The 27,861-nt window shown below is 31.9% G+C and overlaps 3 protein-coding genes across 3 annotated transcripts; all 3 read left to right on the top strand.

The window, feature by feature from the left end:
* The first annotated feature begins 8,227 nt into the window (after positions 1-8,227).
* Positions 8,228-12,608, top strand: LOC141677414 (uncharacterized). Its single transcript, XM_074483341.1, has 5 exons — positions 8,228-8,752; positions 9,006-11,109; positions 11,418-11,478; positions 11,597-11,820; positions 12,260-12,608. The coding sequence occupies exons 1-5, from the start codon at positions 8,647-8,649 to the stop codon at positions 12,348-12,350; spliced, it is 2,586 nt and encodes an 861-aa protein (XP_074339442.1). The 5' UTR covers positions 8,228-8,646; the 3' UTR covers positions 12,351-12,608.
* A 2,482-nt stretch (positions 12,609-15,090) lies between these two features.
* On the top strand, positions 15,091-17,855 carry LOC141676575 (high mobility group B protein 13-like). Its single transcript, XM_074482249.1, has 7 exons — positions 15,091-15,613; positions 16,135-16,260; positions 16,355-16,629; positions 16,725-16,896; positions 16,986-17,156; positions 17,262-17,444; positions 17,543-17,855. The coding sequence occupies exons 1-7, from the start codon at positions 15,164-15,166 to the stop codon at positions 17,684-17,686; spliced, it is 1,521 nt and encodes a 506-aa protein (XP_074338350.1). The 5' UTR covers positions 15,091-15,163; the 3' UTR covers positions 17,687-17,855.
* An 844-nt stretch (positions 17,856-18,699) lies between these two features.
* Positions 18,700-23,426, top strand: LOC141678676 (putative GABA transporter 2). Its single transcript, XM_074485031.1, has 7 exons — positions 18,700-19,022; positions 19,166-19,396; positions 20,932-21,029; positions 21,298-21,484; positions 21,788-21,918; positions 22,167-22,403; positions 22,713-23,426. The coding sequence occupies exons 1-7, from the start codon at positions 18,935-18,937 to the stop codon at positions 23,100-23,102; spliced, it is 1,362 nt and encodes a 453-aa protein (XP_074341132.1). The 5' UTR covers positions 18,700-18,934; the 3' UTR covers positions 23,103-23,426.
* Positions 23,427-27,861: the final 4,435 nt, after the last annotated feature.

The raw sequence follows: 27,861 nt of genomic DNA, 5'->3' as shown, positions 1-27,861 counted from the left end.
TCTATTAATTAATTAAGTCATATAATTTAATTAAGAAAATAAATTATATCTGCAAAGATTTATTTATTTATTAATTGAATTAATTGATTAATTAATTCAGAATAAATATTAAGAATTTTCAGAAGTTTAATTGGATTAAAATTCATTTAAATTCAGCAAGACAAATCTGATTGTACTAATATGACAATCGGTATAACAATCAATAGTCATACCAAAAGTCATGCTAGTACAAATAATTGTCTTGCCGAAAGTTACACTGGAAGAGGATTGTCTTGCTAGTTCAATCAGATTGTCTTGCTAGTACAAACAATAGTCATACCGAAAGTCTCTCCAGTTCAACAGATTGTTTTGCTAGTACAATTGGATTGTCTCACCGATTGTCACTCCAGTTCATTCAAGTCTGTTGTTTGATTAAAAGAAGCAGAAGCAGAACACATCCAATCATCCAGAACACAAGTAAAAACAAGAACACATCAGAGAAGAAAAAGAAGCAAAATATTTCATCCTTCCTCTGTAAACTTCAAGATCATAATTTCTAGTTTGTAAAGTTAAATCTAAACCACTAGAAATCTTTATCTTGTTCTTGTGTAACAATCTAGCGGATCAAAATCCCTAGAACTTAATCTCAAATCGCGTTTAGCATTTGATTCTAATTATTGCAAAAATAGAAAAAGTTCATGTCGAATTTATTCTAAATTTGTGATAATCAATTTGAGATTAATTCCTTGTAATCGATACAGTTGTTGTAACACCTTTCAAGTTTAATAATATTTTTATTTAAATTGAATTTTGTTTCACATTTTTTATTCCGCATTTAATTTGATTATTCGGTACTGTTTGTATTCAACCCCCCCCCCCTCTACAAACGCATTGGGACCTAACAGTAAGTGATCCTTGGATCTGTGGACGTGATAAGATAAATGTAATAACGTACTTTTTATGCTATGGTAATAATAAACAGGTATTTGATACACTGCATGACGTGGCGACCTAAATCTGTGAAAGAGCATGTTTGGGGGCGCTACATTCGACAATTTAAATACATGTATAAATTAAATTAGCAGTTCTAAAATTCCGCGCATCACCATTTTAAGATATTATTTATTGTTTAGAATAACATTTTTTATGTACTTTAAATGTGTGAATAAAAATATTAAGAAATTGAATCAAATCACAAAGAAGAATATCTCAAATATATATATATATCTATATATATATATATTGCTTATGTAATATTTTTGAATTTTGCATTTCAAAATTTTAGTCATAAATAATAGTAGAATATATAATTACTAGAAATAAACTTTTAAGAATTCTAAATGTGATAGTTAAGAATAATAGTATTTTAAAAAATTTCAATTAAAACAACACTGAGAAATATTTATTTTACGATTACGAATATTACCATTTTTAAGAAGGGAACTATATTTATTTTAATTGAATATGTTAATTAATTATTATTTACATAAATTTTATTGAGTAGCTTTTACCTCTGTACTCTATATTTTGACTAATTATTTTTATTATAGAAATATTGGGTTTGGAGTTTATCAGGAGCACTATATAATTTCTCTAATTATAAGGGCTTGAATAAAGTTTCAGTTTAAAAGTTTTTATAAAGTACTTTTTATGCAAATTTCAGTTATACTCGAACATTATTACATTTTTTAAAAAATTACTGTTTAACAATTTTAAACATATGATTTAATAATAATTTATGTATATATATGTGTGTGTTTGTTATGTTATTAGAAACGAAATTAATTTGATTATAAATAAAAAAAGTATAATGCAAAAGATAAGGTTAACTATGCGTGTTTTTAATATTACTACTTTATTTTATGCATTAAAATTATGTTAATTTAAGAAAAATAGAGAGTTTTTATTTAGCACAAAAAAGGAGGGAGTTTTTTTTAAAAAAAATAGAAAATTAAATGTGTTTTAACTGAAAATATTTTTAGTTATTAGTAATTATAATTTTTCTATATTATTTTATAATTTTGTTTTTCACGATACTTTTGAAAAAAGGAAAAATAGAAAAGGTAATGTATTTTTTAGTTATAAAGAATAATTAGTTAAGTAATGAAATAAAATAAGTATTTTATTTTTAATTTTTACAGTTTCATATTTATTGTATATCATATATTATATCTTTTTAGTTGGAGAACACGAGGCGTAGCATAGAAAATGTCAATATAAAATTTCATTTTATCTTATTCCGATTTTGAAATTATTAATAAGAAATTTAAGCAAAAAATTGTTATTATTCGATTTCTATAAAATATAATAATCAAAATTGTGCACCATAAATTTCATATTCTTTTTTTCAATTCATATTTTTTTATTGTATATCAAAATTGTACATCCTTTCTTCCAAATTATTGTATATCCTCTATTGTACTTTTTTTAGTTGGTGAACATAAGCCTACATTAAAGAGTAAGTCGAGCGAGAGACTGTCAGCAAATGTCTTATTTTAATTTTATTCAGATTTTAAAATTATTGCATATACTATTTTATACGTTTTAGTTGCAAAACACTTCGACGACGCCGAGAAACTTTCAATAAAAAATTTATTTTAATTTTAATCTAATTTCAAAATTATTGATAAAGAAATATAATCGAACATTTAATGTGCTCAGATTTTTATTAATTATAATAATCGAAATATTCTTTTTTAATTCATTCCTTTTTATCAAACATTTTTTTTCAAAATTATTGTATATCATTTATTAAATATTTTTGGTTGCAGAACACGAGGCGTAATTGAAGACTAAGTCGAGAAACTCTCACTAAATAAATTTCCTATTGTAATTTTATTTAAATTTCAAAATTATTGTATATCCACTATTATCTCATTTTAGTTGTAGAAAATGAGGTATCGTTGAACTCGAAATCGAGAAACCGTAACTAAGAATCTTATTTTGATTTTATTCAAATTTCAAAATTACTAAGAAAGAAATATAAGTAAAAATTAAATATGATCATATTTTTAAAATATGTAATAATCGAAATCAATATATCTTACCGTCATGGTTGAAGTGATGGTTACTTTGTAGTAGTTGTAGTGGAAATGAAAATCAAATTATTTGGTGGAAAAGCCATGTATCCATTATTTTGCATAGGCATTTTGGTCGCAAATTTGGGATTTATACATGTTTTTGGCTTTTAATTTAGTTAATATTTTTATAATATATTTCTAACAAAAGTTTTGGTCGGCCACGTATCGCAACATTTGTGTCTTTATTATTTCAAGTTATTTCTGTAAATATGACATCATAACTTTTACCGTAAAATTAAAATTAAAATCACCAAACTAAATGGAAAATATTTTCTTATCGATTTTTTGTAAAAAAATAAAAATTACAAAATTTTTGGTTGTCGAAGATGACATTGAGAAACTGCCAATAAAATATCTTATCTTAATTTTATTTTAATTTTAAAATTATTCATAAATATATATTTAGGCAAAAAAACTAATGTGATTCAATCTTTGTACAATATATAAATGAAACTCTATATCATTAATTTCACATCTTTTTTCGATTCATATTTTTTCATAAATATGCATTTTTTCTACTTGAAATACACATATTAAGAAATAAATATATATTTAAGTAAACAATTGATTTATATGATTTTTGTAAAATATAACGACCGAAATTGTGCATCATTAATTTCACATTCTTTTTAATTAATATTTTTTTGTTAAATATACATAAAAAGAATTCAACATGCTACATTTTTAATTTAATAACTTTAAAATTAAAAAAAATAATTTTGTATTTTATACCTTTTTAGTTGCATAATAAGAGGCGTCTTATATCTTAATTTTATTTTATTCCAATTTCAATATTATTGTATATTGTTTATTATACTTTTTAGTTATAGAATTCGAAACATCGTCAAATATGAAGACGAGAAACAATTAATTAATATATAATTTTAATTTTATTTCAATTAAAAAAATTATTCTATATCCTCTTTTATACTGTTTTAGTTGCAGAATATGAGGCGTCGTCGAAAATGACGCTGAGATACTGTCAATAAATATCTTTTTTTGATTTTATTTTAATTTCAAAATTATTATATATCCTTTGTTATGATGTTCGATATGCTATGTACTCAAAATTGAATCCCAAAAGCATTCCAAAATTTCATGTGTCACGTGTTTATTGGTCATGAAATAATTAAATAAGATGAACCTCATGCATTCACATCAATCCTCCTAATTAAAATAGCCTAAATTGCCACATCACCAATGGCACATTATTTTGGAACTCATTTTTAAAACCAATGTTGGGTACCTATCACTACACTTAAAATATTTAGTGATAGAAAATGAGGCGGCGTTAAAAAGAAAGTTGAGAAACTATAAATTAATATTTTATTTTAATTTTATTCCAATTTCAAAATTATCTTATATCCTTTCTTATATCTCTTTAGTTGCAGGCGTCGTCGAAGACGACACCGAGAAACTGTTAATGAATTTTTTATTTTGATTTTATTCTAATTTCAAAATTATTGTATATAGTTGATTATTCATTTTAGTTATAGAATACGAGGTATCGTCGAAAACGAAACCGATAAATATTCAATTAATATTTTATTTTGATTTTATTCCAATATCAAATTTATTGTACATCCTCTTTACACCTTTTTAGTTGCAGAATACGAGACGTAATTTTCGATGATGCCGAGAAACTATCAATAAAATCTTATTTTGATATTATTTCAACTTTAAAATTATTGTATCTCCTATATAATACTTTTAAGTTATTGATTACGAAGTATCGTCGAATACGATGATGAGAAATAATTAATTAATATTTTATTTTAATTTTATTCCAATATAAAATTAATGTAAATATTCTTTTATACTTTTTTAGTTGTTGAACACGAGCATTGTCTTCGTCTGAGAAACTATCATTAAATATCCTATCTTGATTTTATTATAATTTCAAAATTACTGTATATCCTCTATTATACTTTTTACTGATAGAATATGAAGTATCATCGAAAAAGAAGTCCAGTAACATTCAATTAATATCTTATTTTAATTTATTCCAATTTTAAAATTATTATACATCCTCTTTATACCTTTTTAATTTATAAATACGAGGCGTCGTATTCGACGATGTCGAGAAACCATCAATAAATTTCTTATTTTGATGTTATTCCAATTTTAAAATTATTGTATATCCTCTACTATACTTTTAATTATTGAATACGGGGCGTTCTTAAAAACGAAGCCGAGAAACACTCAATTAATAACATATTTTGATTTTATTACAATTTTTAAATTATTGTAATTCCTTTTTTATCTCATTTTAGTTACAGAATATAAGGCGTCGGCCAACGACACAGAGAAACTGTTAATAAATATCTTATATTGATTTTATTCCAATTTTAAAATTATTGTGTATCCTTTACTATACCTTTTTAGAGACAAAATAGGTAGCGTCGTCGAAGACGACGACGAGTTATTATCAATAAATAACTGATTTTGATTTTAGTCAAATTTTAAAATTATTTAGAAAAAAATATAAGTAAAAAATTGACAGCGTCTGATTTTTACAAAATGTAATGACCGAAATTGTGAACTACAAAATTTTACATTATTTTTTAATTCATATTTTTTTTGTTAAATATACATATTTTAGTACTTCAAATATACATATTAAGATATATATATATATATAATTTAAATAAATTGGAGAGATTCGTAGAACATAAATCACAAAATAATATATTTTTTATATTGTTTTGATTGTAGAACATAGGTGGTCTCCGAGTTTTTCGATTAAATAGTGGTCTCTATAGAAACTTTCTATATATATATATATAACTTAAATATTTTATTTTAACAATACTTAAGAAAGTTCATTTGACATAGTACAAGATCATATTTCTCAGGCATTATATTATGGGATTTCTTATACATTTGTTTAATATAGGGATTTATTAGATGTACATATAGGCGTACCATAATATTATTATCATCTTAATAAGGATCGAGAATATTGATAAATCGTGTAACATCTAAGCATTCAATTTTCATCTACACACAACAACAAAAAAGAAGGTTTTAGTACTGTAAGGAAGTTTGGGACAGATGAAGATGTTACATTAGTACCTCAATTGCAAAATATGTTGTTTACATCTTCATCTTACCCATTTTTTGTTTTGTTTTTCTCCAAATCTTCGGCATCAAGATCATAGAATGTTGTCATATCGTACTCGGTTGTTGCAGTTTATTTGGTAAAAACTTTGCATGTAAACTAATAAAACAACAAATATGTACCTCTATGAGATGTAACACTTAATTTTTTTCTTCCAAATATATTTATCAAATATATATGTCACAATATAAATATTGTATGCGTATTATAAGTACAAGTTGGATTACAACATGTTTGTTCTGCATTTAATTATTATATGGATTTCTCAAATACATGATTATAATATTTGGTACTAAATATTATTTCAACTCAGACTCAATCCCCAAGTTTTAAATACACTTCATTTTCATCTATAAATGTTAAATCATTATATGTTTACTTAATAGCTATTTGATTTTATGATATCAAGAATATGCATGGATGAATAAAATTAGATTCAAACAATTACTTAATCAAACTCATTACTAATGTTCAACAAACCTAAAGATATACAAAAAAAATATCATATGCAATACCATATGTAAAAAAATCAATGATGCAAGGGTGCATATAGAGGAGGAAGTAACAAAATGGACCCGGTGAATAACAATAATACCTCCATTTCTTATTCAAGTGATGGTTAATCTATAGTTGTAGTAAAGATAATAACCGAAACTTTTTGGTGTTGAAACCTGATAAAAGAATATGATATGTGTCAATTATATTTCAATCTGATCACAATTTGGTATATATATATATTTTTTCAAAAATTAAACCACATTAATTAATTTATGCTATTGTCTAATTTGAAATTTTTGTTTTTCTCTTAAATATTAGCAACAAAAAAATAAACTAACATCATATCGCAACTATTCGTGGCAGTATTATTTGAGAGGCTTTTACCTAAACTCGACACTATAATTTCCAGCGAAAAGTAAAATATTCAAATCATAAAAAGAAATAGTAAAATAATTTATTTAATGCTAATCATAAAAAATAAAAAAACTAATATATTTTTGGCTACCACGCGTTACGCTCGAACAAAGGTTCCTAGTTGTATATCATGTTGAAATGATAAATTCATAAAATTTCGATTTTACCCAGTTGAGCTACCATGTAAATATTTATCAATTTTTAATTATAGTATACAACTATATTATTTACTCTGAAAGTATATCGAAATGTGTGTAAAAAAATAAAATGTAACAAAACAATCAAAATATTGAAGAAACACATAGTAAAAACTAAAACAGAGTTAATTAATTTCATTAAAATTCAAATATCTATTTTTTAAAATATTTGTAAATATATTAGGGTTTTTTCGTTCCATAAATCTTCGAGTAGAATAATTTACATCACTTGTATCTTTTCGTTTAAAGGTCAATGTACCGTGTATGTGACCCATCCCCAACACGTAGTCGGTAGTTGTATCCATGCAAAAATGAAACCGTCAAAACAAGTGTGCAACGTCAATCACAAAACTTTATACATCAGCCCTTTTAAACAAGTACTAGGTTGCGTAATTAGGGTTAAAACAGAGTTAAATGTGTACGTAATTCTTATGAGCTGACCAACAAGTGAGAAGGAATATATTCTGGAAACAAGACTTTGAAAATAAGCTTTGTATAATGACGCGCTGTTTAATCAGTTTTCTTAAAAACTACAAGTACTGTTTTGTACGTATCATGCATTACTATATTAAACAACTTGGTCTAATTATGCCTCCAGAATGTCGATTGCATCAACCACCCATGATGTAGTATCTCGCAACCCATGCAATTAGTTGCATAAACTAGCCCAATCTCGTCAAATTTGAACATAAACTCAAACTCGATCAAATAATTTTTGAACTGAAAAATTATTTTAAATTATTATTTTCCAATTACCGATTTTTATAATAATGATCACGAGTATTATTTGACAAGTACTATTTGTATGAAAAATAGACAAGATAAGAAAATGTAGCTATCAAATGAATGTGAAAAGCTATTACACCAAACAAATGTTGGTATTGAATACTCCTATAAATATACTACTACTACTCGTTTACAAATACAGAATTGATCTTGTTTTTTTATGCAGGTCCACTGGCCACAGACAGAGATGACTTTGCCTAGTCAAATACAGCTAGCAAGTTTTTTTTTTTATACATTTATTGGAACAATAAATACACCTAAGCTTTGTCAAAGCATGAGCTTTTGTACATTTCAAGTCTTGAATTTTACTGTTCACTAGGCTGTCTATAATTCTCTGTTAATGATGTTTATGATATGGGAATTGATTCAACTCATCTTCTTTAATTTTCATGATATTCCAAGATTCTCTGCTACATACATGGTTTGTTAAGTGTTATGATGATGATTGTATAGTGAAAATCACATCTTTTGACTTTTCTCTTTCTCATCATAGTTTAATAATTAAAAAAAAAGGATAAACTATATCTACTTGAGCATCATTAGTTCACACCTGGGTTGTTGATAACTTGATATGGATGTTTTTAAAGACAGGTTAGTTAGTTGTCCCAGCTGTGATTATCTCCTTCCTCATCATCTCTCTCTTGACTACTGTGTTAGTTGTGGTGCTGCTTTTCCAGGTAACTCTCTCTCCTACCCTCCTCTTTCTTACTGTATTTTTATATATGTGTTTGTGTTTGTGTGCTTGTTAATTTGACTCAGAATTGCAACATATGTATAAATCAAGATTCATAGGCAATTGCATAATTTGATATTCTGTGTGTAAGAAAGAAAATTTAGTCACATGTTGGGGGTTTATGGGCTTAAGGAATGAGTATTTTGTGTATGTATTAGAGTAAGATTTGATTTTGATTATTTAATTTTGCAATTCAGGAGAGCGAGTACCTATGATTGATAAATTGTTAGAGAAATCTGAGGAAGGAATTGGTAGGATTGGTGATGAAAATGGGGGTTTTATATTGGCAAGTTCTTCCATGATTGAAAACGAAAGATTTTTTGCTGCAAGAACAAACTATACGGGTAGTAGTTCTTCATTTGCAGCGGGGATGGGGGATAGCGAGTTGTTGCCTGATATTGTAGGTGGGAGGGAAGATACAAATGGCCTAAGCTCTCACCGGAATAATAGATTTAAGTATTATGATCACAGTAAAGGTATGCGACAATCTAGACTTCCTACTGACAGTGATTATGATCCATATGTGGATGGCCCTGAAAATCTTACTACAGATGTAGCAAATCAGCTGGAAGATATCAGGCAGCGTTTTAATAGTTTAGATGGGCTTGCTAAAGTCGAAAGTTCAGAAAATAGTCGAGCTGAGCTCCGTAGAAAGCTTAACGAGTTGAAGGACCAACTTAGTAGATTAAACAATACAGTAGAAACTCCAGTGAGAAGCATTGTTTCTGATAGAAGGATAGTTCGGCCTCCGCTCGATCTTTATGGTGGACAAGAACCTTCATTGCCAGAAAGCTCTACCAGTTTGTATAATTTTAGGATGCAACGCCCTCCTCGAGATAAACGTGATGCTAGGCCTCTTTACCATGATCTGTATCACAAACCTTTTCATCATGGCCAAGGTTATGATGCACGTGCGCCAAGGCATTATCAATATGAAATTTTGCAACACAAAGATGCATATCAACCTCAAATGTCTAAGACACGTTCATACCAGGCGCTGAATCAATACTTGCCATGGACAGATCCTGACCATATTAATCGACAGTACACAGACTTTGATCAAGATCCCGTAACATCACTTCCACACAAAACCATTTTTCATCAACATGGGTGCTCGTGTTACCAATGTTATAGCAAGAACTGGAAAGTCTCTCAAAAGGTCCCTTCCCCTCCAAATGCGAATCATTATCAACATAAAAATCCTATTACAAATGGCTCACCATATCCTAACCCAATGAATTTGGAACCTCCTCCTCTTCATTCCCAGGATCTTCAGATTCATACACGGAATTTGCGAGAACTTGATTTAGAAAATGGCGTTTCTGTTCATCGCCAGACAAGAGGGCTGGTAATAGGCCATGAAAATAGCCAAATTCTCCATCCAATTGCAGGGGGTGCTCCAATTATAACTTGTCCTATATGCTTTGAGCTGCTAAAGCTGCAAAGAAAAGTCATGTTGTTGGAGGATAATCAACAAAAAATGCGTTGTGGAGCTTGTTCTACCATATTTCTGTGTCAAGTCAACAGGAAGGGCATTGTCATTTTAGTTCGGGAACAATTCAATCAAAGTTCTGAGCATAATGACTATTCTGCTGAGAGGTTGGGTGAAAATAATCGAGTCCCTTCAGGTAGTTCAGATGCTGAGGTTGCAAACTCCGAATGCAATGATTATGATAGTTCTGGTTATAACTACCCGTTACAAGATCAAGAATCTAATTTATTGAGAGAAGACCAGAACTCAAATGCAGCTGAAATGAGGCAGGAATCTTCTTTTTCATCTTCCAGCTTTTCTGAAGATGAACAACTCCAGGATAGTGCAACTGTTCACAGAGCTGACTTGAAATCTGTGGAGCCTCCGTCCAAAGATGATGAATATTTACCCATCCAAGAACAACATGACAATAATTTAAACAGTGATATTAGCAAAGATGGGAAAGGAAATAAGGGTAAACGAAGTTATGTAAGGAAGCTATTCCACAGACTAACCAACTCTCGACAGAATCCTGTAAAAGATGTAACGCTTGCATCTGAGACGGATATTTCTTCTGAAGCTTACATGAATAGCGGTGTGACACAAGACTCTAGAGAGGAGTCCATCGAGGAAGAGCATCCTAATACGAATAGAAGAAGCGAGTCAATCTTTTCAGGGCTCAGAGAGTATAGGTCTCAGGATTTCTCAGATTCAAGTCAGAGCTTGGAGATTGAAAGATCAAATGTTTATGTCAATGGAGAAAACATACCACTGCTTGCCGTAAAGAAAGCTGAAAAGTTCGCAGGGCCTATACAGCCTGGAGAGTACTGGTTAGTACCTCAACCATGTCATAGCAATTATTTGATGTCATATAGATGCTTATTGATCATGTTATATGCCAATATTTCTCTTACTGAATTTAGCAAAAAAGCAAAAAAGTAAAGAATATATCTCTCTTAATGTAGACTTGATCGGTCATGTTGGGGTTCCCATGATGATTCTAGCTGCAGCTAAGATGATTCACACGCAAATCATAATCTTCATATAATTTCATATGTACAGAGACTTTCTAAGGAGAAAGATAGGTTCTTTTCAGTTAATTGCTCTAACTGTTTGCTCATTTTTATCTTTTTTTCAGGTATGATTTCCAAGCTGGATTTTGGGGAGTCATGGGCCACCCCTGCCTTGGCATCATAGCGGTGAGATCAATTAGTGATTATCTGATCAACTCCTTTTATTTTGGTCAGATCAACTTATTTTACTTTGGCTAGTCATGTTTGCCATTCGTACTAATGTAAAAAATTTAATGTCTTGCAGCCATACATTAATGCATTCAATTATCCAATGCCAAAGGGTTGCGCTGCTGGAAACACAGGAGTCTTTGTAAACGGGCGAGAACTATACCAGGGAGACTTGGATAAACTTTCTGGCAGAGGTCTACCAGTAACAAAACATAAGTCTTATATTATAAAGATCAATGGTAAAGTTCTGGATGCAGAATCCCGTGAAGCACTATACAACCTTGGCAAACTTGCCCCAACGTATGTTTTAATGTTTCCTAAACCTTTTCAGATTTGAATATTTTGCGTATATTTCTAAATTGTTCGTATCAAATCCATTAGAAATCTTTGATTGTGTAATAAAGAAAATATGTTAATGATTTTAGTTTTGGTGAAAAGAAATTGCGAGTCTGTCATTTTTGCTGATATTTAATTGGCGTAGGCCTCTTGCCTGATTTTAAACATCCTGGTACATATTAAAACTATCTTATGCTTTGTGGTTAGTACATATCAAATTGCTGCATCATTTTTTTGGGCTAAGGCGCTAAGCTAGTGCTAGTATGGAATTCTCCCTTACCCACGATCATTCTCTTCTTTGTTTTTCCTTTCAATGGCGAACTGCTGATGTACTGCATATTTGTCACTTTTAAATCTGCTCAGAATGCTAATTGTATTTCGTGTACAAATTCTGATCGAGCAGGGTTCAAAGGGCAAGGCGTGGATTTGGAATGAAGGTCCCAAAATCATTGCGAAAAGATCAAGAAGGTGAAGCAACTTCAATTTCTTTTTAGTACAATTACAAAGACCGCAGAAGACAGTAACATCAGTTAAAATGCCAGTAGTAGATATTCGTTTGAAGGGTGGATATGGAATCAAAATGATGCCTTACCAGCTCTTTTACTGATTTTGATTATTATTAACTTGATTTTTTGAAGTTGTAGCAGTTAGTACATGAAAATTGTACAGCTTTATTTTAGGTTGAATGTGGAAAATATGTAAATTGCAAATCATTTGTATAGTACAATATATATATATTTTCCATTAATATACATGCGGAGTTCTTCTAGTTATCAGTTATCAAATTACCATAGCATTGCTACACACTTCAAAACGGATTCTAAAAGTGTCCTCAAATAACACCATCACATATTATGATTAGTGGGACTGTATATGTATAATGTACCAGAGGTCATCTCCCAATTAATTAAGAAAAAACTTGTCATTTGAAACGCTTTTCTGAAGTATTTTGTAAACTTTATTTCTCAATTTTCATGGTGGTCTTTCTGATTAAACTGCTCGTGATTGTTCAATCATTAACGTCACAGCCTGAAACAACTTAAGGAAAGAGAATAATAAACTTACATTTTAATTTGCCACTCCAAACAAGCGCGGAGAGACCATGCAATTTCAATTCCACATACAAATCTCCAGCAAAATCAACATAAAAAACTAAAGGAATTTTCAGCAGAACCAAATTATAAATTAATAAATTAAATGAGGGTTTAGAATTGCTAATTATTAGAACTTTCAAATTTATATGAAAATTTACCAGAGATGTTTCACTATAATAACAATTGAAATTGGGGCAAATGAAACCTATTTGACATTCCTCCAAATCCATGATTATTAACACAAATACATCAAATTACTGATTCAGATACATTAACAATAACAACGCCAAAAAGAAATTTAAAGGAAAAAATATGAAACCGAAGCTTGAGAAGAGAGAGGATGAATTCTAAACAGCTTAAAAAGAGTTAAAAAGTAAACATGATTAAATAAAGTTTAGACATAAACTATGTACACCGTAACCCCCAACTAAATGCACACATTCAATTTCATGCACAAAGATCAAGTAGAGTGTAACCGTTACTTTATATGTTTCCAAAAACATAACTAACGAGCTTATAATCCTAATGCATATAAGTATTTTTAAAATTTTAAATACATTTTTAGCTTATTTTGAAAATATAAGTAGTATCTTTTATTTAAAATTCATTTAAATTACTTATATTATAAAGCAGATATGGGCCATCTTTTATTTAAGGTTCATTTAAATTACTTATATTATAAAGCAGATATGGGCCATTAATTTGTAATTATTTATATTCATATTCTATTAATATATTTATCTCAACGTGTGTTCAAATATTTTTATTATATTTTAATGAAGTTTCAATTATGTAACATAAATTTAAAAAATTCAGTGTGCTAAATAACAATTTTAGTACAAAATTATACTTCTATTCTTCATTATATAATTTTTGGGTTCTCATCAATTTTTTCATTAAAATTTAACTAAATTTTAATAAAACAAATCTTTGCCCTAATTTTCAACGCCTTAGCGTAGCGGGCACATTGACTAGTTAATATACATGCGGAGTTCTTATAGTTATCAGTTATCGAATTACCATAGTATTCCCGTTGATGTTGTAGCTGCTATAGCTGCAGAGGTAGATCTATTGGTAGATCAGGCATTCTACTTTTGGGAACCAAATATTGTATAATTATAACTTGTGGCAGATAATGGCAATTAACTGTAAATTTATCAAGTAATCAGTTTGGGTTGTAATAACTTTTAAATTGTGGATTCAAGGACTTGTACTTATTTCAATTTCATCTCTGAGACTATAACGGGTTGTGGTGTGTGTTAGTGTGGGGTCACAACATTATTTATTATTAATTAAGTGAAGTGATATTGTGGAAAGAAAGACCGTGACGACCCGAATCCCTGACCCCGGATCTGGGGTGTCACAAACTCAACCTATTTGCAAACCGAAATTAACCACAATGGCACTTAGGCCTATATACACGCAATTTACAATCACCTTATAACATAATAGTACACATAGCCACATATGCTCACATACCATATTTAAGTACTAAATAATATCACACACGCCATATTGCAACACTAGGCTTGGATAAAACCATCACATATTATGATTAGTGGGACTGTATATGTATAATGTATCAGAGGTCATCTCCCAATTAATTAAAAAAAAACTTGTCATTTGAAACGCTTTTCTGAAGTATTTTGTAAACTTTATTTCTCAATTTTCATGGTGGTCTTTCTGATTAAACTGCTCGTGATTGTTCAAATATTAACGTCACAACCTGAAACAACTTAACGAAAGAGAATAATAAACTTATATTTTAAATTGTAGTAAAAGTTTGGAAACTGAGTTTTGAAATTGTAATTTAAATAATTAATTAAATTTTTTTAATAAAAAAACCTATTCTAAAACACCCTATTTTGGGGACAAATCTCGCACTCTCGATTCCAAACATAGATATTCTTGATTTCATATTGATTTACCAAATAATACGATTCCGAAAATAAAATCTGTTGCTCCTAAAAATCTGTTAGAAAATTCAAATTTACAACCAAACGGTTAAAAGTAAAACTCCCACTCTTGTAACCGAAACTACTATTCAATTTAAAAAATAAATTTGAAATTTGAAATCCATATAGCCGTTAGTACCCCTCACCCCTCTTTGCTCCTATATAAAACCCTAAAACCCCAATCACAAAAACATATACCAATCTCTATCTCCATATCTCTTTCACTCTCTCGTAATCGATATCGAAACAATTTCTACAATGGCAGACATTACGGTTTCCGGAGAATCCAATTTCCCCGATCTCATTCCGACTAAGAAAGGCCGATCAAGGAAAGCCCTTAAACCCAAACCCTCATCATCAAATGACACCAACATTTTGTCTGCACCTGTCATTCAATCGTCTCCGATGAAGAAAGCTTCGGATACGATAATTGAGTCTACGGGGAAAGAGAACGAGAAAAAGACGAAGAAAAAGGCGACAAAGGGGGTGAAATCTAAGGAGAGTGATTTTGAGAAGGAGTTTGAGGAGATGCAGAAGAAGCTTGAGCAAATGACGCTTGCGAAAGAGAAGACGGAGGAGATGTTGAAGGAGAAAGAGGAGGCGTTGAGGATTAAGGAGGAAGAGCTCGAGACTCGTGGCCGAGAGCAGGAGAAGCTGCAGATGGAGATTAAGAAATTGGGGAAAATGAAGGAGTTTAAGCCCACTGTGGTAATTCACTCTACCTGTTTGATAAAATGATTTATGCGTTTTTTTTAATATTTTTACCGCGAAATTAGAAATTTTGTGTACAAAATGATTCTTGATTTAGGTTGTATGAGGCTTTCTGTTTTTTTACCGAGAAATGAAGATGATGATTCGTGATTGGATTTATAATGTTTTCTGTATTTACGGTATTTGCTTATGTGATTAATTGCTGTTTAAATCTTATCATTGAGAAACACGATAATTATTTTTGGTTGCAATTGTCATTTTTTGTACACTATAATCAATTGATTCTTGATTTCTTATGTTAGGGTTTTACATATGTAGATCGACTGTTTTAGATTTCGAGAATGACAAATCCATATCTACTGATTCGTGATTGGGATTATAACTTTTTCTACAGTATTCAAATCGTTTAATTGAAATATAAGTGCTCATACGTTCTATTAATTGATTCTCGATTTCTGATTTTAGAGTTTTACTTGTTAAGATTGTCTGTTTGATGATTTCATTTTGTCGTTGTGTAGAATTTTCCACTTGTTCAAGCTCCAAAAGAGAAAGAGCAAGGAAAGAAAGAGAAGAAAAAGGCCTGCCCCGAGAAGAAAAAGCCGTCTCCACCTTATGCCTTGTGGTTGAAAGATCAGTGGACTGAGGTAGTACTTCAGGTTTAATGTCTTGAAATTAAATTTTTGGTAAAGCATCTTGCATGGTTGTTAAGGTAAATTGGCTTCTGATACTTCTTTCCAGGTTAAGAAAGAAAACCCCAATGCTGAATTTAAGGTGATATCAACCATATTGGCGGCGAAATGGAAGACGGTGACTGCAGAAGAGAAAAAGCCTTATGAGGAGAAGTATCATGCAGAGAAGGATGCCTATTTGAAGATAGTTGGGGCCGAAAAACGCGAGAACGAAGCAATGAAGCTCTTGGAAGAAGAGAAGAAACAGAGGACAGCCATGGAGTTGCTTGAACAATATATGCAGTTCAAGGAGGAAATTGAAAATGATAAGAAGAAAAAGACCAAGTAAATAACTACTAACCTTCTATGTCTTTTATGTAATTGTGTTTCTGTGTCGGTTATTATATAATTTTTTTTTGCATTTGGATTATTTCAAACAGGAAGGAAAAAGATCCATTGAAACCAAAGCAACCGGTGACGGCTTTTTTCTTGTTTATGAATGAGCGTCGTGCTGATCTGGTTGCAGAAAAGAAAAATGTGTTGGAGGTCGGAAAAATAACTGGTGAAGAATGGAAGAACATGAGTCAGAAGGAAAAAGCTCCTTACGAAGAGGTTCATTTCTTTCTATTTGATTAAAATGCAAAAATAGTTACTTAGTATGTTTTGCAAAATCTGATGTATTTTTTTCTTTTGAGATTCAGATGGCAAACAAAAACAAGGAGCAATATTTGCAACAAATGGAAGCTTACAAGAAGAAAAAGGACGAAGAAGCTGCCAGCCTCCAGAAAGAAGAGGAGGAGCTGTCGAAACTTCAGAAGCAGGAGGCCTTGCAATTGCTTAAAAAGAAAGAAAAAACAGAAAACTTAATCAAGGTAAATACTTAAAAAAGTTTATAATTTCTTGAAAATGATTCTGTAACTGTGTACATGAATTATATTAGTCCCGGATTACCATGAAATATATAATCGATGTTGCAGAAAACGAAAGAGGACTGTCAAAAGAAACAGAAGGCAGAGAAGAAAATTGTTGATCCAAACAAACCAAAAAGGCCAGCTTCCTCTTTCTTCCTGTTCAGCAAAGAAGCAAGGAAAACTATATCAGAGCAGCGTCCTGGAATCGACAATTCCAAACTCACTGCTCTCATTTCTGTGAAATGGAAGGTGAATTATAGTTACAAAAATTACATTAATTACATGAATCAGAAGCCCCCTTGGATTAACATTTTAATGTTGTTTTATATGTTTTTTGTCAAATGTAGGAAATAAGCCAAGAAGAAAAGCAACTTTGGAACGAGAAGGCCACAGGAGCTATGGAGGCATACAAGAAAGAAATGGAGGAGTACAATAAAACTGCTGCAGCCGCAGCGGAAGAGAGCTCAAGTAGTTGCAGTGGCCAGCAGTGAAAACTCTGTTAGCTTGTTCAAGTTGGTTCAGTTGAACATCTTAGGAGACCAGTAAACAGTGATAGCTTCAAATTACTGCCCGTTTTACTTTTATCATGTCTATTTTTGCTTAGTACTTTGAAAAACTCCAGTTGAGATTAATACAATGAATGAGATATCTTTGAGGCTCTGTATAGATTATTGATTTCCCTTTAAGAAAAGGTGTTACTTGTTGATTTAACAATTTATTAGAGGATTTTTCAAATTTATTAGAGACATGTTTGTTAAAACAATATATTAGTACTAAAGAATACACTGCTTTATTATTTTAAAAGAAAGTTGGTTTTCTAAAAAGCTTACTTCGAGAACTGAAAAATGACTGCTAAAAACTTTATTTGAAGTGCTTCATTTTTTACATGCTACTAATAGTTTGCAAATAAAGCATTGTGCATTGAACTCCATGCGCCCCTCATCGTGCCTTTCCTGTCATTGCAAATTTATGTGTGACATCCGATGATCATTACAACTCAGATATAATAAGGAAGCTACCAACTCTAATAATCACTTCATCTTCAAATCTCTTTAAATCTCTGAAAGCTGAGAACCATGATCTCCTATTGAACGACCTCCGAACACGTGTCTCTGGTGATAGGTGTGATCAGTAATCGATCTTGACCTTGCATTTGAAGTTCAATGTCAGTGTTACTACCATATGTAGTAGTTATGACAGACTTGTTAGAGTTGGCGAGACCCCTCTATATAAATAGCAGAACCAGATTCTGTTGTATTGTTAGCTCCTTGCACAAATTCCTTAACAGAAACACTTGCAGCCTCTTTCGTACTATTCGACTTTTCAATTGAACCACCTAAATGTTTAGAACAAATAAGACAAACCACAGGTACAGGAAGAACACTTAAAATTTATAAAGAGATCTTGTCAAAAAATAATAAATAAATAAAGAAATGAACTCACTCAGTCAGATATATATTTTTACATTCCAACAAAATTATTGTAAAATGTGCGTTGTTAAATTTCAAGAGTATCCGCGGGAGATTATATTAATACAATACACAAAAATATAAGTCATTACACATTTGTTACTTGATAATCTAGTACTACTCTATTTCTGTTGTATATATCTATGTCTATAAATTGGCGGATGTTTCAAGAAAGATTTCGCCTTCTTTGTTTGTGTCTATTTGTAAGTCTTTACACATGATATATTGATATGCATATGTTCTAAGCAACAAATAGTTGTAGTATTATCAATGGAAGTTAACTCAGAGATTGGTCCAGTACCGAAAGACACTAGCCGTGAAGATGACGCAGGTGCTGCATTTGTGCTTGAATCAAAAGGTACAACTCAACCTTGATTCTATCTCCCTTTAACATCTTGTTTTTTTTAATCTAACAACCGTTCTCACGCTAAAACTGTTATAAACTGTTCTCGTCGGAGCATGAGCCTGTAAATGTAATGATAAGATGAATGTGTTGATCAGGGGAATGGTGGCATGCTGGATTTCACTTGACAACGGCGATAGTGGGGCCGACGATATTGGCATTGCCGTTTGCTTTCAGAGGAATGGGATGGGGACTTGGATTCTTTTCCTTGACGTTAATGGGAGCTGTTACTTTCTATTCTTACTATCTTATGTCTCTTGTGCTTGAGCACTGCGAAAAGTCTGGTCGTCGACACATTCGTTTTCGGGAACTAGCAGCAGATGTACTAGGTAATTTATTTTTTAAACATATTTTAGAATTGTAGGTGTGTGGGGAGAGAAAATTGAGGATTCAAATGCATAAACATGGTCACGGAGAAGATTTTTGGGTTTTCCGGTTGTCACTAGGCTATCATTGAATCCTAAATTTTTTAGTTGTATTATAAGTTGGCATAATGTATAAGTAAATTTTATGTTCTTAAGGACAAAAGCTACCTTAGGCCTACGAGAGTAATTGTGAAAATTATTTCACCTATAGAAAAGTGAAAATGTGAGAGGTGGTGGGGGATCACAAGTAGTTATTACGTAGACATCTTGGTGGGTAGGTGATGTGGATGTATAATGGCAGGATACTTAAAATTATGTATCAGTACTTAAAGTCTTGAAATTATGAGGCCTGCTAGTTGCTACTCACCTTGTCAAACATAAATCAATCAAACCAAACATTCAGGTAAGTGGTACCCGGAAGGGCATGACTAAAACATAGGTGTGCTAATTTACCTTCTTAGAGATGAACATCTTAAGTAGCCTAAATGAAAGTTTTGGACTATGATGCCCACATCATGGCCTTTATTCAATGTTTGATGTTGGATTTGCAGTCCCTCCCTAAAATTTAACTCATCTCAATTCAGTTTCTTTAAAAGCTGAAAAAAGAAAAACAGTTGTACTAGTTTCTGATGCCTACTCATGCCCTCCAAAAGTTTTCTACCTGAAATTTAGCTCTCAGTCCACTTGTTTTTGTTGGACCTTCAATTCAAACTCAGCTCTTTTGAAGGCTGAGAAACTAAAAAAAAAAGTATAAAGAGAGGGGATAGAGATTTGTCTATGACACTATCAAATTTAGTTTTCATGAATGTCTCAACCTCTCACTGTTTATCAGAATATCATCGTTAGAAGTTGCTACACTTGCAATGGTCAAGCTAATAGGCTGTATTTGTATTATTGTTAATAGTTCTAATTTGTGGGCTAACCACATTCAACCTTTTGTGTGACCTTATACATAGCCGGACAAGTGACAATTTCATTAGACCAATCCATATTTTCTCTACTGTGTTAGCCTTGATTATCTTGGTTAAATTTTCCTGTAAAGTGAAAGTGCATACAATTTAAAATTACTGTGTAATTAAGAACATTGCCAAGATGATAAAATTAAGTATATTATTTTCTCAGCCAAATTATTTTTTAAGCCAAAGTGGTTTATTTGATAACATGAGCATGGCTGCTATGTGGTAAATTTCAGTCAGCAGATGTGTCTAATTCAAGAGTTTTAAGATATTAATGGTGGAAGTAAGAGAATCAGCTGAATCTGCTATCTCCTTGGAGATAAACTCTAATAATTTAGAAATGATATTTCATTACTATGCTTTGGCTTCAAATTTGCAATTCTTGTTTTTTGGAAGTGTCTGTACTTACACCAAATGAACTGAAAATATGACAATTTTGATGATTGTGATCTCAAGTCCCACTTTTTGGAACTATGGAGTGCTTGTATGAATTGGAATTGGGTACAGATTTCATTGACTTGTCCTGAATTTACACTCTTATAGGGTCTGGCTGGATGTTTTATTTTGTAATATCCATTCAAACAGCAATCAACACTGGCATATCAATCGGTGTTCTCTTGCTTGCAGGAGATTGCCTTCAGGTATATGCATCAAAAGATTTCACAAGTTCTGCTTTTATGTGGTTTATTATTGGATAACCACAATAATTTTAGTACTTCCACCTTAAAGTATGATTAACTTTGAAACTTCAATAGAGAACATGTTTGAGTAGCATATTTAAGCAAGAGGGCATTGCTACACTCAACAGCCATAACTATAGAACTCTGAATTCTCGTCTTCTATGTATTGTTATCATTTCATACGTGATATCATAAATCCTGAATAATGTCTTGCTTTTCACCAATCTAGATCATGTACCAACAAGTTGTTCCTGACGGGTCTTGGAAATTATATCAGTTCATAGCAATCGTGACAGGAGTCATGATAGTTCTCTCTCAGATGCCCAGCTTCCACTCTCTCAGGCACATCAATCTTGCTTCACTAGTTCTCAGCTTGGGCTACACCCTCCTTGTCACTGCTGCTTCTATCTATGCAGGTAATCCACACTTTGTATCATCATTATGTGTCTGTTAGCTATGTAGTTGTCTGCTCAGCTGGATTTCAATAGGTAGACTTTGTGAAACACATGCATATATTGTGTCTGCTTATATAAGGAATATGCCATCCCCAAAACCTGGTAAGTTGCTGTTTACTGCATTTCCATCTTATTGCATCTCATGTGTCTTTTCTAGTCTAATTTGATAGATGATAAATACTTCTACATTGAATGGATACAATCGTGATTGCTAGCACAGTTGGGATTGCTAGCACTTTTGGATGAAGTAAAAATGCCTTGCAGGTACCTCCAAAGATGCCCCCTTAAGGGATTATTCTCTAGAAGATTCAGCGGCTTCGAGAATTTTCAGTGCTTTTACTTCAATCTCCATCATTGCTGCCATATATGGCAATGGAATACTTCCTGAAATACAAGTAATTTCATATCCTGGTTAAACATCTGATTAAATGACAAAGTTGAAATGAGTAACAGAAAAATATTTTAAACAAGTCTTTGTTTTTATATAGAGAGGTTTTATGGACCTCTAAATATTCATTTATAACTATGATGGCAAATTAAATGATAAAGCTGCACAATTTACCTTTTTGTGACTACAAACTTCTCCATTATGTATATCTTATTAAATATGAAGGCCACAATGTTAAATTGTAACTCTGTACAGGCAACTTTGGCTCCACCAGCCACCGGAAAGATGGTGAAAGGCCTAGCAATGTGTTACTCAGTAATATTCATTACTTTCTACTCTGCTGCAATTTCTGGGTACTGGGTATTTGGGAATAAAGCTAATTCAAACATTCTCAATAGCTTAATGCCCGATGAAGGACCTGCACTGGCTCCAACATGGGTCTTAGGCCTTGCTGTTATCTTTGTTCTTCTTCAGCTCTTCGCCATTGGCCTGGTAAGCTTATTAAATTTTCTTTACATGAGCAATCCAAACATGATAATTTTTGCATCTAAAATGAAATTATAAGCACTAGAAAAAATTTCACCTAGCTACCTCAGTATAATTTTAACAGAGCCGTTCCATTTGTAAAAGCTCACACTACTTACCAATGCATTGTTAGTTGTGATTGCTGAGTTTTACTATACACATAATAGGACAAACCTATAACATTCACATTAAAATGATAAGTTTACATTTAATCAACAGCTAATGAAAGTTATATTAGTTGCACTGCAGTACGTAATTGTGTAAAATTATACTCAGGTTTACTCACAAGTAGCATATGAAATTATGGAAAAGAAATCAGCTGATGTGAAGCAAGGAATGTTCTCAAAGAGAAACCTAATCCCGAGGCTTATTCTTCGATCTCTGTACATGATAGTATGTGGCTTTTTTGCGGCAATGTTACCATTCTTTGGAGACGTTAATGCTATAGTAGGAGCTATTGGTTTTATCCCTCTCGATTTTATCCTGCCAATGCTTCTCTACAATATGACTTACAAGCCCCCTAGATCATCCTACACTTTCTGGATCAACAAAACTATAATGATAGTCTTTACATGTGTAGGACTCCTAGGATCATTCTCTTCGATAAGAAAGTTGATCCATGATGCTAACAAGTTTAAGCTCTTCTCAAGTGATGTAGTCGACTAATCTGATCACATGTACTTATGACACCAATCCAACAAATTCATAGCAACCTGTAGTTGACACCAATCCAACAAATTCTTTCTGATTGTAATCTAAGCTTCATAGGGTCACGTTTTAAGAAAAGGAAACGTTCAACCTACAGAATGTCCACTATGTCGTTTTAGAGAGTTCAGGCGGCATATCTAGTTATCTACCCTAAATTTGATCCAGTGTTTACTAAAAGTAACTTGCTGCATACTACAAAATCCTTGTAAAGATGCTGCAGATTTCGAATATTCTGTGTACCTAAAGCTCTCTCTCTATATACCGGATTCAGTAGTTATTTCATTAATATATTATTAGTATGAAAGTATACGAGGATCTAATCCGAGTTCATTAGAATTCCTCTAATCATATTTTTGATACCAATTCTTATTCATGTATACATCAACTATAGTGCTGTCCATGGATCCATGCGTGTGAACACCAGTTTAATATGCTGAACATAGTATGTGCATTTTAGATATAAAGAAACATCTGGAACATTCCCAAGAGAAACGACAAATGGAAAGTTGAGCTTAGATGCTAAATCATGTGAGAACCAACATAAAGGTGACATATCAACTGAACTTCTTATCTACTCCTGTATAAATACCCTGTTGTTAACTTCCAACTGGTTCCTGATTCTCCAGGTAATACTAAACTGAAAGCGATAAGTTTAATAATTAAAGAGGCGACCTAAGTTTTATCTTTCTAAATCAGAAAAAATGGAGATTATATATACATCACAATGCACTCATAGTTCATCAACACAACACAAGCCACATGTGATCATATAACTACTGCTTACCTATTAACACCCAAAGAAAGGGGCATACAAGAATTAACAATTGGTAATTAATATTTTAATCTCAATCAGTACACATTATTACAACTTCAGCGCGTAAATTTTACCTGCTTCATTGATACTTCAGCGTATTAGGATGTGTTTAAGTTTGTATTGTACACAAGAGAACACGCACGCACTCATGGACAGACACATATAGTAATGTACATTCCTTAGTGATGGGTTAGTAGTATTACAAGAATAACACAATGATATACGTTTGTTATGTTTATTTTTCTGCTCAATAATTCATTGTTTCGTTTTGTTGTTGTTCAGTCATATACTCCTATGTGTTTGTGATGTAATGGTTGTTATTCTTAGGTATTCATCTGGTGAACTGAATTTTGAGAAAGAATCATGTGTATGCGAGTTTCAGAGTACCAGGAATTCGTAAACATATAAATACAATTTGAAAAATATTTTGGGTATGTACTATTGCGCTTAAAGGAAAATGTACAAAATATGTTATCGATTATTTGCTATCAAAAAATTAAATTTATATCATGTCCTCCAAAGAAATCGGGCTTTTCTCACCAAATAAAATTGATTATTTAAAGGCTGTTACCTAAAATCCCGCATTCACTGGTTAAGAACGGTCGATTACAAGTAGTGTTTACAAGCATAACATCGACTGAACTTATCCAAAAAAAGCATAACATCGACTGTTAAAAAGAAGGGGTCCAGTTTCCCGACAATCGTGTGTTATTTAAATTTTATCTAACATACTACTTCAGGGGCGTCGGATCTATATTTTAGCCTTCCGCGGAATTCTCCTTTCCGTGGATATTATTAGCGGAAAGGAGAAATGCCCTTCCGCGGAAATTCAGATTTTCTTAGATCCGGACCCTTAAAATAATGATCTAAGGGTTCTGGAGCAGTGTGTTAGATATGACTTATCTAACACACGATTGTTAGGGATTAGCACCCTAAAAAGAATGGCTATATGATTGTTTAAAATAACTTGTGGAATTGTTGAGAATAGACTTTAACTTCTTATAATCGGTTTTAGTAATGTTTTGTATGACTTGACTCAAAAATCAAATCAAATTTTGACACAATTTGATTAGGTCTATTTTAATCAAATATGAATGACCGTCAGAATGACCGATTGCTATTTTAACCGACTTATAAGCGCTGAAAATAAATTTATATTTTAATCGACTATTGGAGGCCTTTATATAACCATTTAAAATATGGTTATATATAGTGTTAGATATATTTGATAATGTCATGACTAATATGGTTTATGTTTAGTTTTCAGATCTTACTTAAACATGATAAATCAGTACTTACTGGAAGTCAGGACTTAAGGATATCAGTACTTATATTATCAGGAGATAATCATCAGAAGATGGATATCAGAACTTAAGTGTTGAAGGACGTTCAGATAAGGACAGTAGCTGATTAAAGGAAAGAAGATCGAGATAAACATAAGAAGAGATATGCATGAAGAAGAAATTCTATGAAGAATAGAATACTTGGAAGAAAAGATATCTGATTGATATATTTTAGGAAGCAGAATTATATTCTATATCAATTAGCGATTATCTTGTAACTGTGTAGTATATAAACACAGACATAGGGTTTACACTATAAGTGTTATCATATTCGAGAAGATTATTCATTGTAACCCTAGCAGCTCTCGTGATATTTGTTCATCACTGAGAGGTAACAGTTCCATACTGTAACAGAGTTTATTGTTTCAATAAAGTTTGTTTTCTGTTACTTGAGATATTAAAGTTCGATTTGATTGTACTTTACACTGTATTCACCCCCTCTACAGTGTGTGTGACCTAACAAGTGGTATCAGAGCCTATCTGTTAACGCACAAACAGTTTAAGATCCAAACACAATCATGTCTGACACAGAAACTCCAACTAAGCCTACCAAAACTGAAGAACCACCAAAGACACAAATTCAAAGTCGGTATGAGACCATCAGAGTTCCCATACTGAGACCATCTGAATATGCCATATGGAAGGTGAGGATGACCATGTTTCTGGAAGCCACAGATCCAGAATATCTTGATAGAATCAAGGAAGGACCTCACAAACCAACCAAGCTCGCTGCTGCAGTTGCAGGTGAAGCAGCAAAGACTGTACCAAAGGAGAAGAGTGATTATACTGCTGAAGATATCGCATCAATTGCTAAGGATGCTAAGGTACGACACTTACTGCATAGTGCCATTGATAATGTAATGTCAAACAGGGTAATTAACTGCAAGACTGCAAAGGAGATATGGGATGCTCTGAAAACAAGGTGTCAGGGAACTGATACAATTATGAAGAACAGGAAGACAATACTCACTCAAGAGTATGAACACTTTGACTCAAAGGCTAATGAGTCATTGACTGATTTATATGATAGATTTGTCAAACTCTTGAATGATTTGTCACTGGTTAATAAGGAGTATGATCTTGAAGATTCAAACCTTAAATTCCTGTTAGCTCTTCCTGAATGCTAGGATTTGAAGGCAACAATAATAAGAGACAACTACAATCTTGATGAAACAACTCTTGATGAAATTTATGGAATGCTCAAGACTCATGAACTTGAGATGGAACAAAGAAGCAAGAGGAAAGGAGGAAAGTCAAGGACAGTTGCTCTTAAGGCTGAAGAAGAATCCCCCAAGGCAGCTACCTCAAGGAAAGACAAGGGTAAAGCTCTTTTCACAAAGTCTGATACTGAGTCATCAAGTTCTGAAAGTGATGATGACTCAGATTCTGAAAGCTTGCCTGAGACTGATGCTGATGAGGAGATGATGAAGTTGTGTGCTCTCATGGTGAAAGGGATCACAAAGATTGCATACAGGAAGTTCAGGAAGGGAAAGAAGTTTTCCAGGAAAGGCACAAGTTCTGATAAGAAGAATTTCAGAAGATCTGAGGGCAGAGTAGGAAAGTCTGATAGAGGAGATTATACCAATGTCAAATGCTATAACTGTGGTGAGAAAGGCCACATATCTCCTGATTACAAGAAAGTGAAGGGTGACAAAGGCAAGGCTCTTGTCACAAAGAAGAAAAGCTGGACAGACACCTCAGACTCTGAAAGTGAGGAGAATTATGCTTTGATGGCAAATGCTGATAAAGCAAATTCTGAAAGCAATTCTCAAGCTGCTGAATCAAAGGTACCTCAGACTACTTATGCGTTTCATACTGATGATATTAATGAGTTGAGAAGATATCTTAAAACTATGTTTGTCAGTTATAGAGATCAAACTTTAACATGTGAAAGATTAACTTCTGAAAATCTTGCTTTTAAGAAAAGAAATGATTTCTTAGAAAAATAGTTAGTTATGTTCCATCAAACTCAGAAGGATAGAGATGATGCTTTTTATGTTAGGGATGAAGTGCTAAAAATGAATGAATCTCTAAAAACTGAATTAGAAAAGGAAAGAGAGATTATCAGGACTTGGACTAACTCTGGCAGAACAACTCAAAATTTGCTAAGTAGTGAAAATTGGAAAGAGGGCTTAGGTTATGGAGAGGATAAGAATGATAAAGGAACTGTAGAAATTAAGCCTGTTGTTAAGCAAAAGCCAAAGTTAAAACCTGTTAAGTTTGTAACTGTAAAGTCTGATAATGAGAAATCAGAAGTTAAAGAGGGATTAACTTCTGACAAACTAAAACATGAAAAGACAGCTGAAGTAAACATAGGTTTAATGACTAAGAAGCAGCTTAAGCATAAGCTGAAAGATGTTAAGAAATCAGAAGTTAAAGAGGGATTAACTTCTGACAAACTAAAACATGAAAAGACAGCTGAAGTAAACATAGGTTTAATGACTAAGAAGCAGCTTAAGCATAAGCTGAAAGATGTTAAGAACGCAAACAAGGTAAAATCACCTAGTAAAAATAGGAATGGAAAGGAAGGTGTGAATAAAAGCAATGATTATAAGTCTGT

This window comes from Apium graveolens, chromosome 8 (genome assembly GCF_009905375.1).
Source record: "Apium graveolens cultivar Ventura chromosome 8, ASM990537v1, whole genome shotgun sequence".
NCBI lineage: Eukaryota > Viridiplantae > Streptophyta > Magnoliopsida > Apiales > Apiaceae > Apium > Apium graveolens.
The sequence above is the reverse complement of the archived record's forward strand: the minus strand, read 5'-3'. Positions and strand labels throughout refer to the sequence as shown.

Coding starts and splice junctions, on each gene's coding strand:
- LOC141677414 (XM_074483341.1), top strand. CDS start 8,647: ATGGATGTTTTTAAAGACAGGTTAGTTAGTTGTCCCAGCTGTGATTAT. Junction 8,753..9,005: donor TTGTGGTGCTGCTTTTCCAG/GTAACTCTCTCT, acceptor TTTGCAATTCAG/GAGAGCGAGTACCTATGATT. Junction 11,110..11,417: donor ATACAGCCTGGAGAGTACTG/GTTAGTACCTCA, acceptor TCTTTTTTTCAG/GTATGATTTCCAAGCTGGAT.
- LOC141676575 (XM_074482249.1), top strand. CDS start 15,164: ATGGCAGACATTACGGTTTCCGGAGAATCCAATTTCCCCGATCTCATT. Junction 15,614..16,134: donor AGGAGTTTAAGCCCACTGTG/GTAATTCACTCT, acceptor GTCGTTGTGTAG/AATTTTCCACTTGTTCAAGC. Junction 17,445..17,542: donor TCATTTCTGTGAAATGGAAG/GTGAATTATAGT, acceptor TGTCAAATGTAG/GAAATAAGCCAAGAAGAAAA.
- LOC141678676 (XM_074485031.1), top strand. CDS start 18,935: ATGGAAGTTAACTCAGAGATTGGTCCAGTACCGAAAGACACTAGCCGT. Junction 19,397..20,931: donor ACTAGCAGCAGATGTACTAG/GTAATTTATTTT, acceptor ACACTCTTATAG/GGTCTGGCTGGATGTTTTAT. Junction 21,919..22,166: donor GAATACTTCCTGAAATACAA/GTAATTTCATAT, acceptor AACTCTGTACAG/GCAACTTTGGCTCCACCAGC.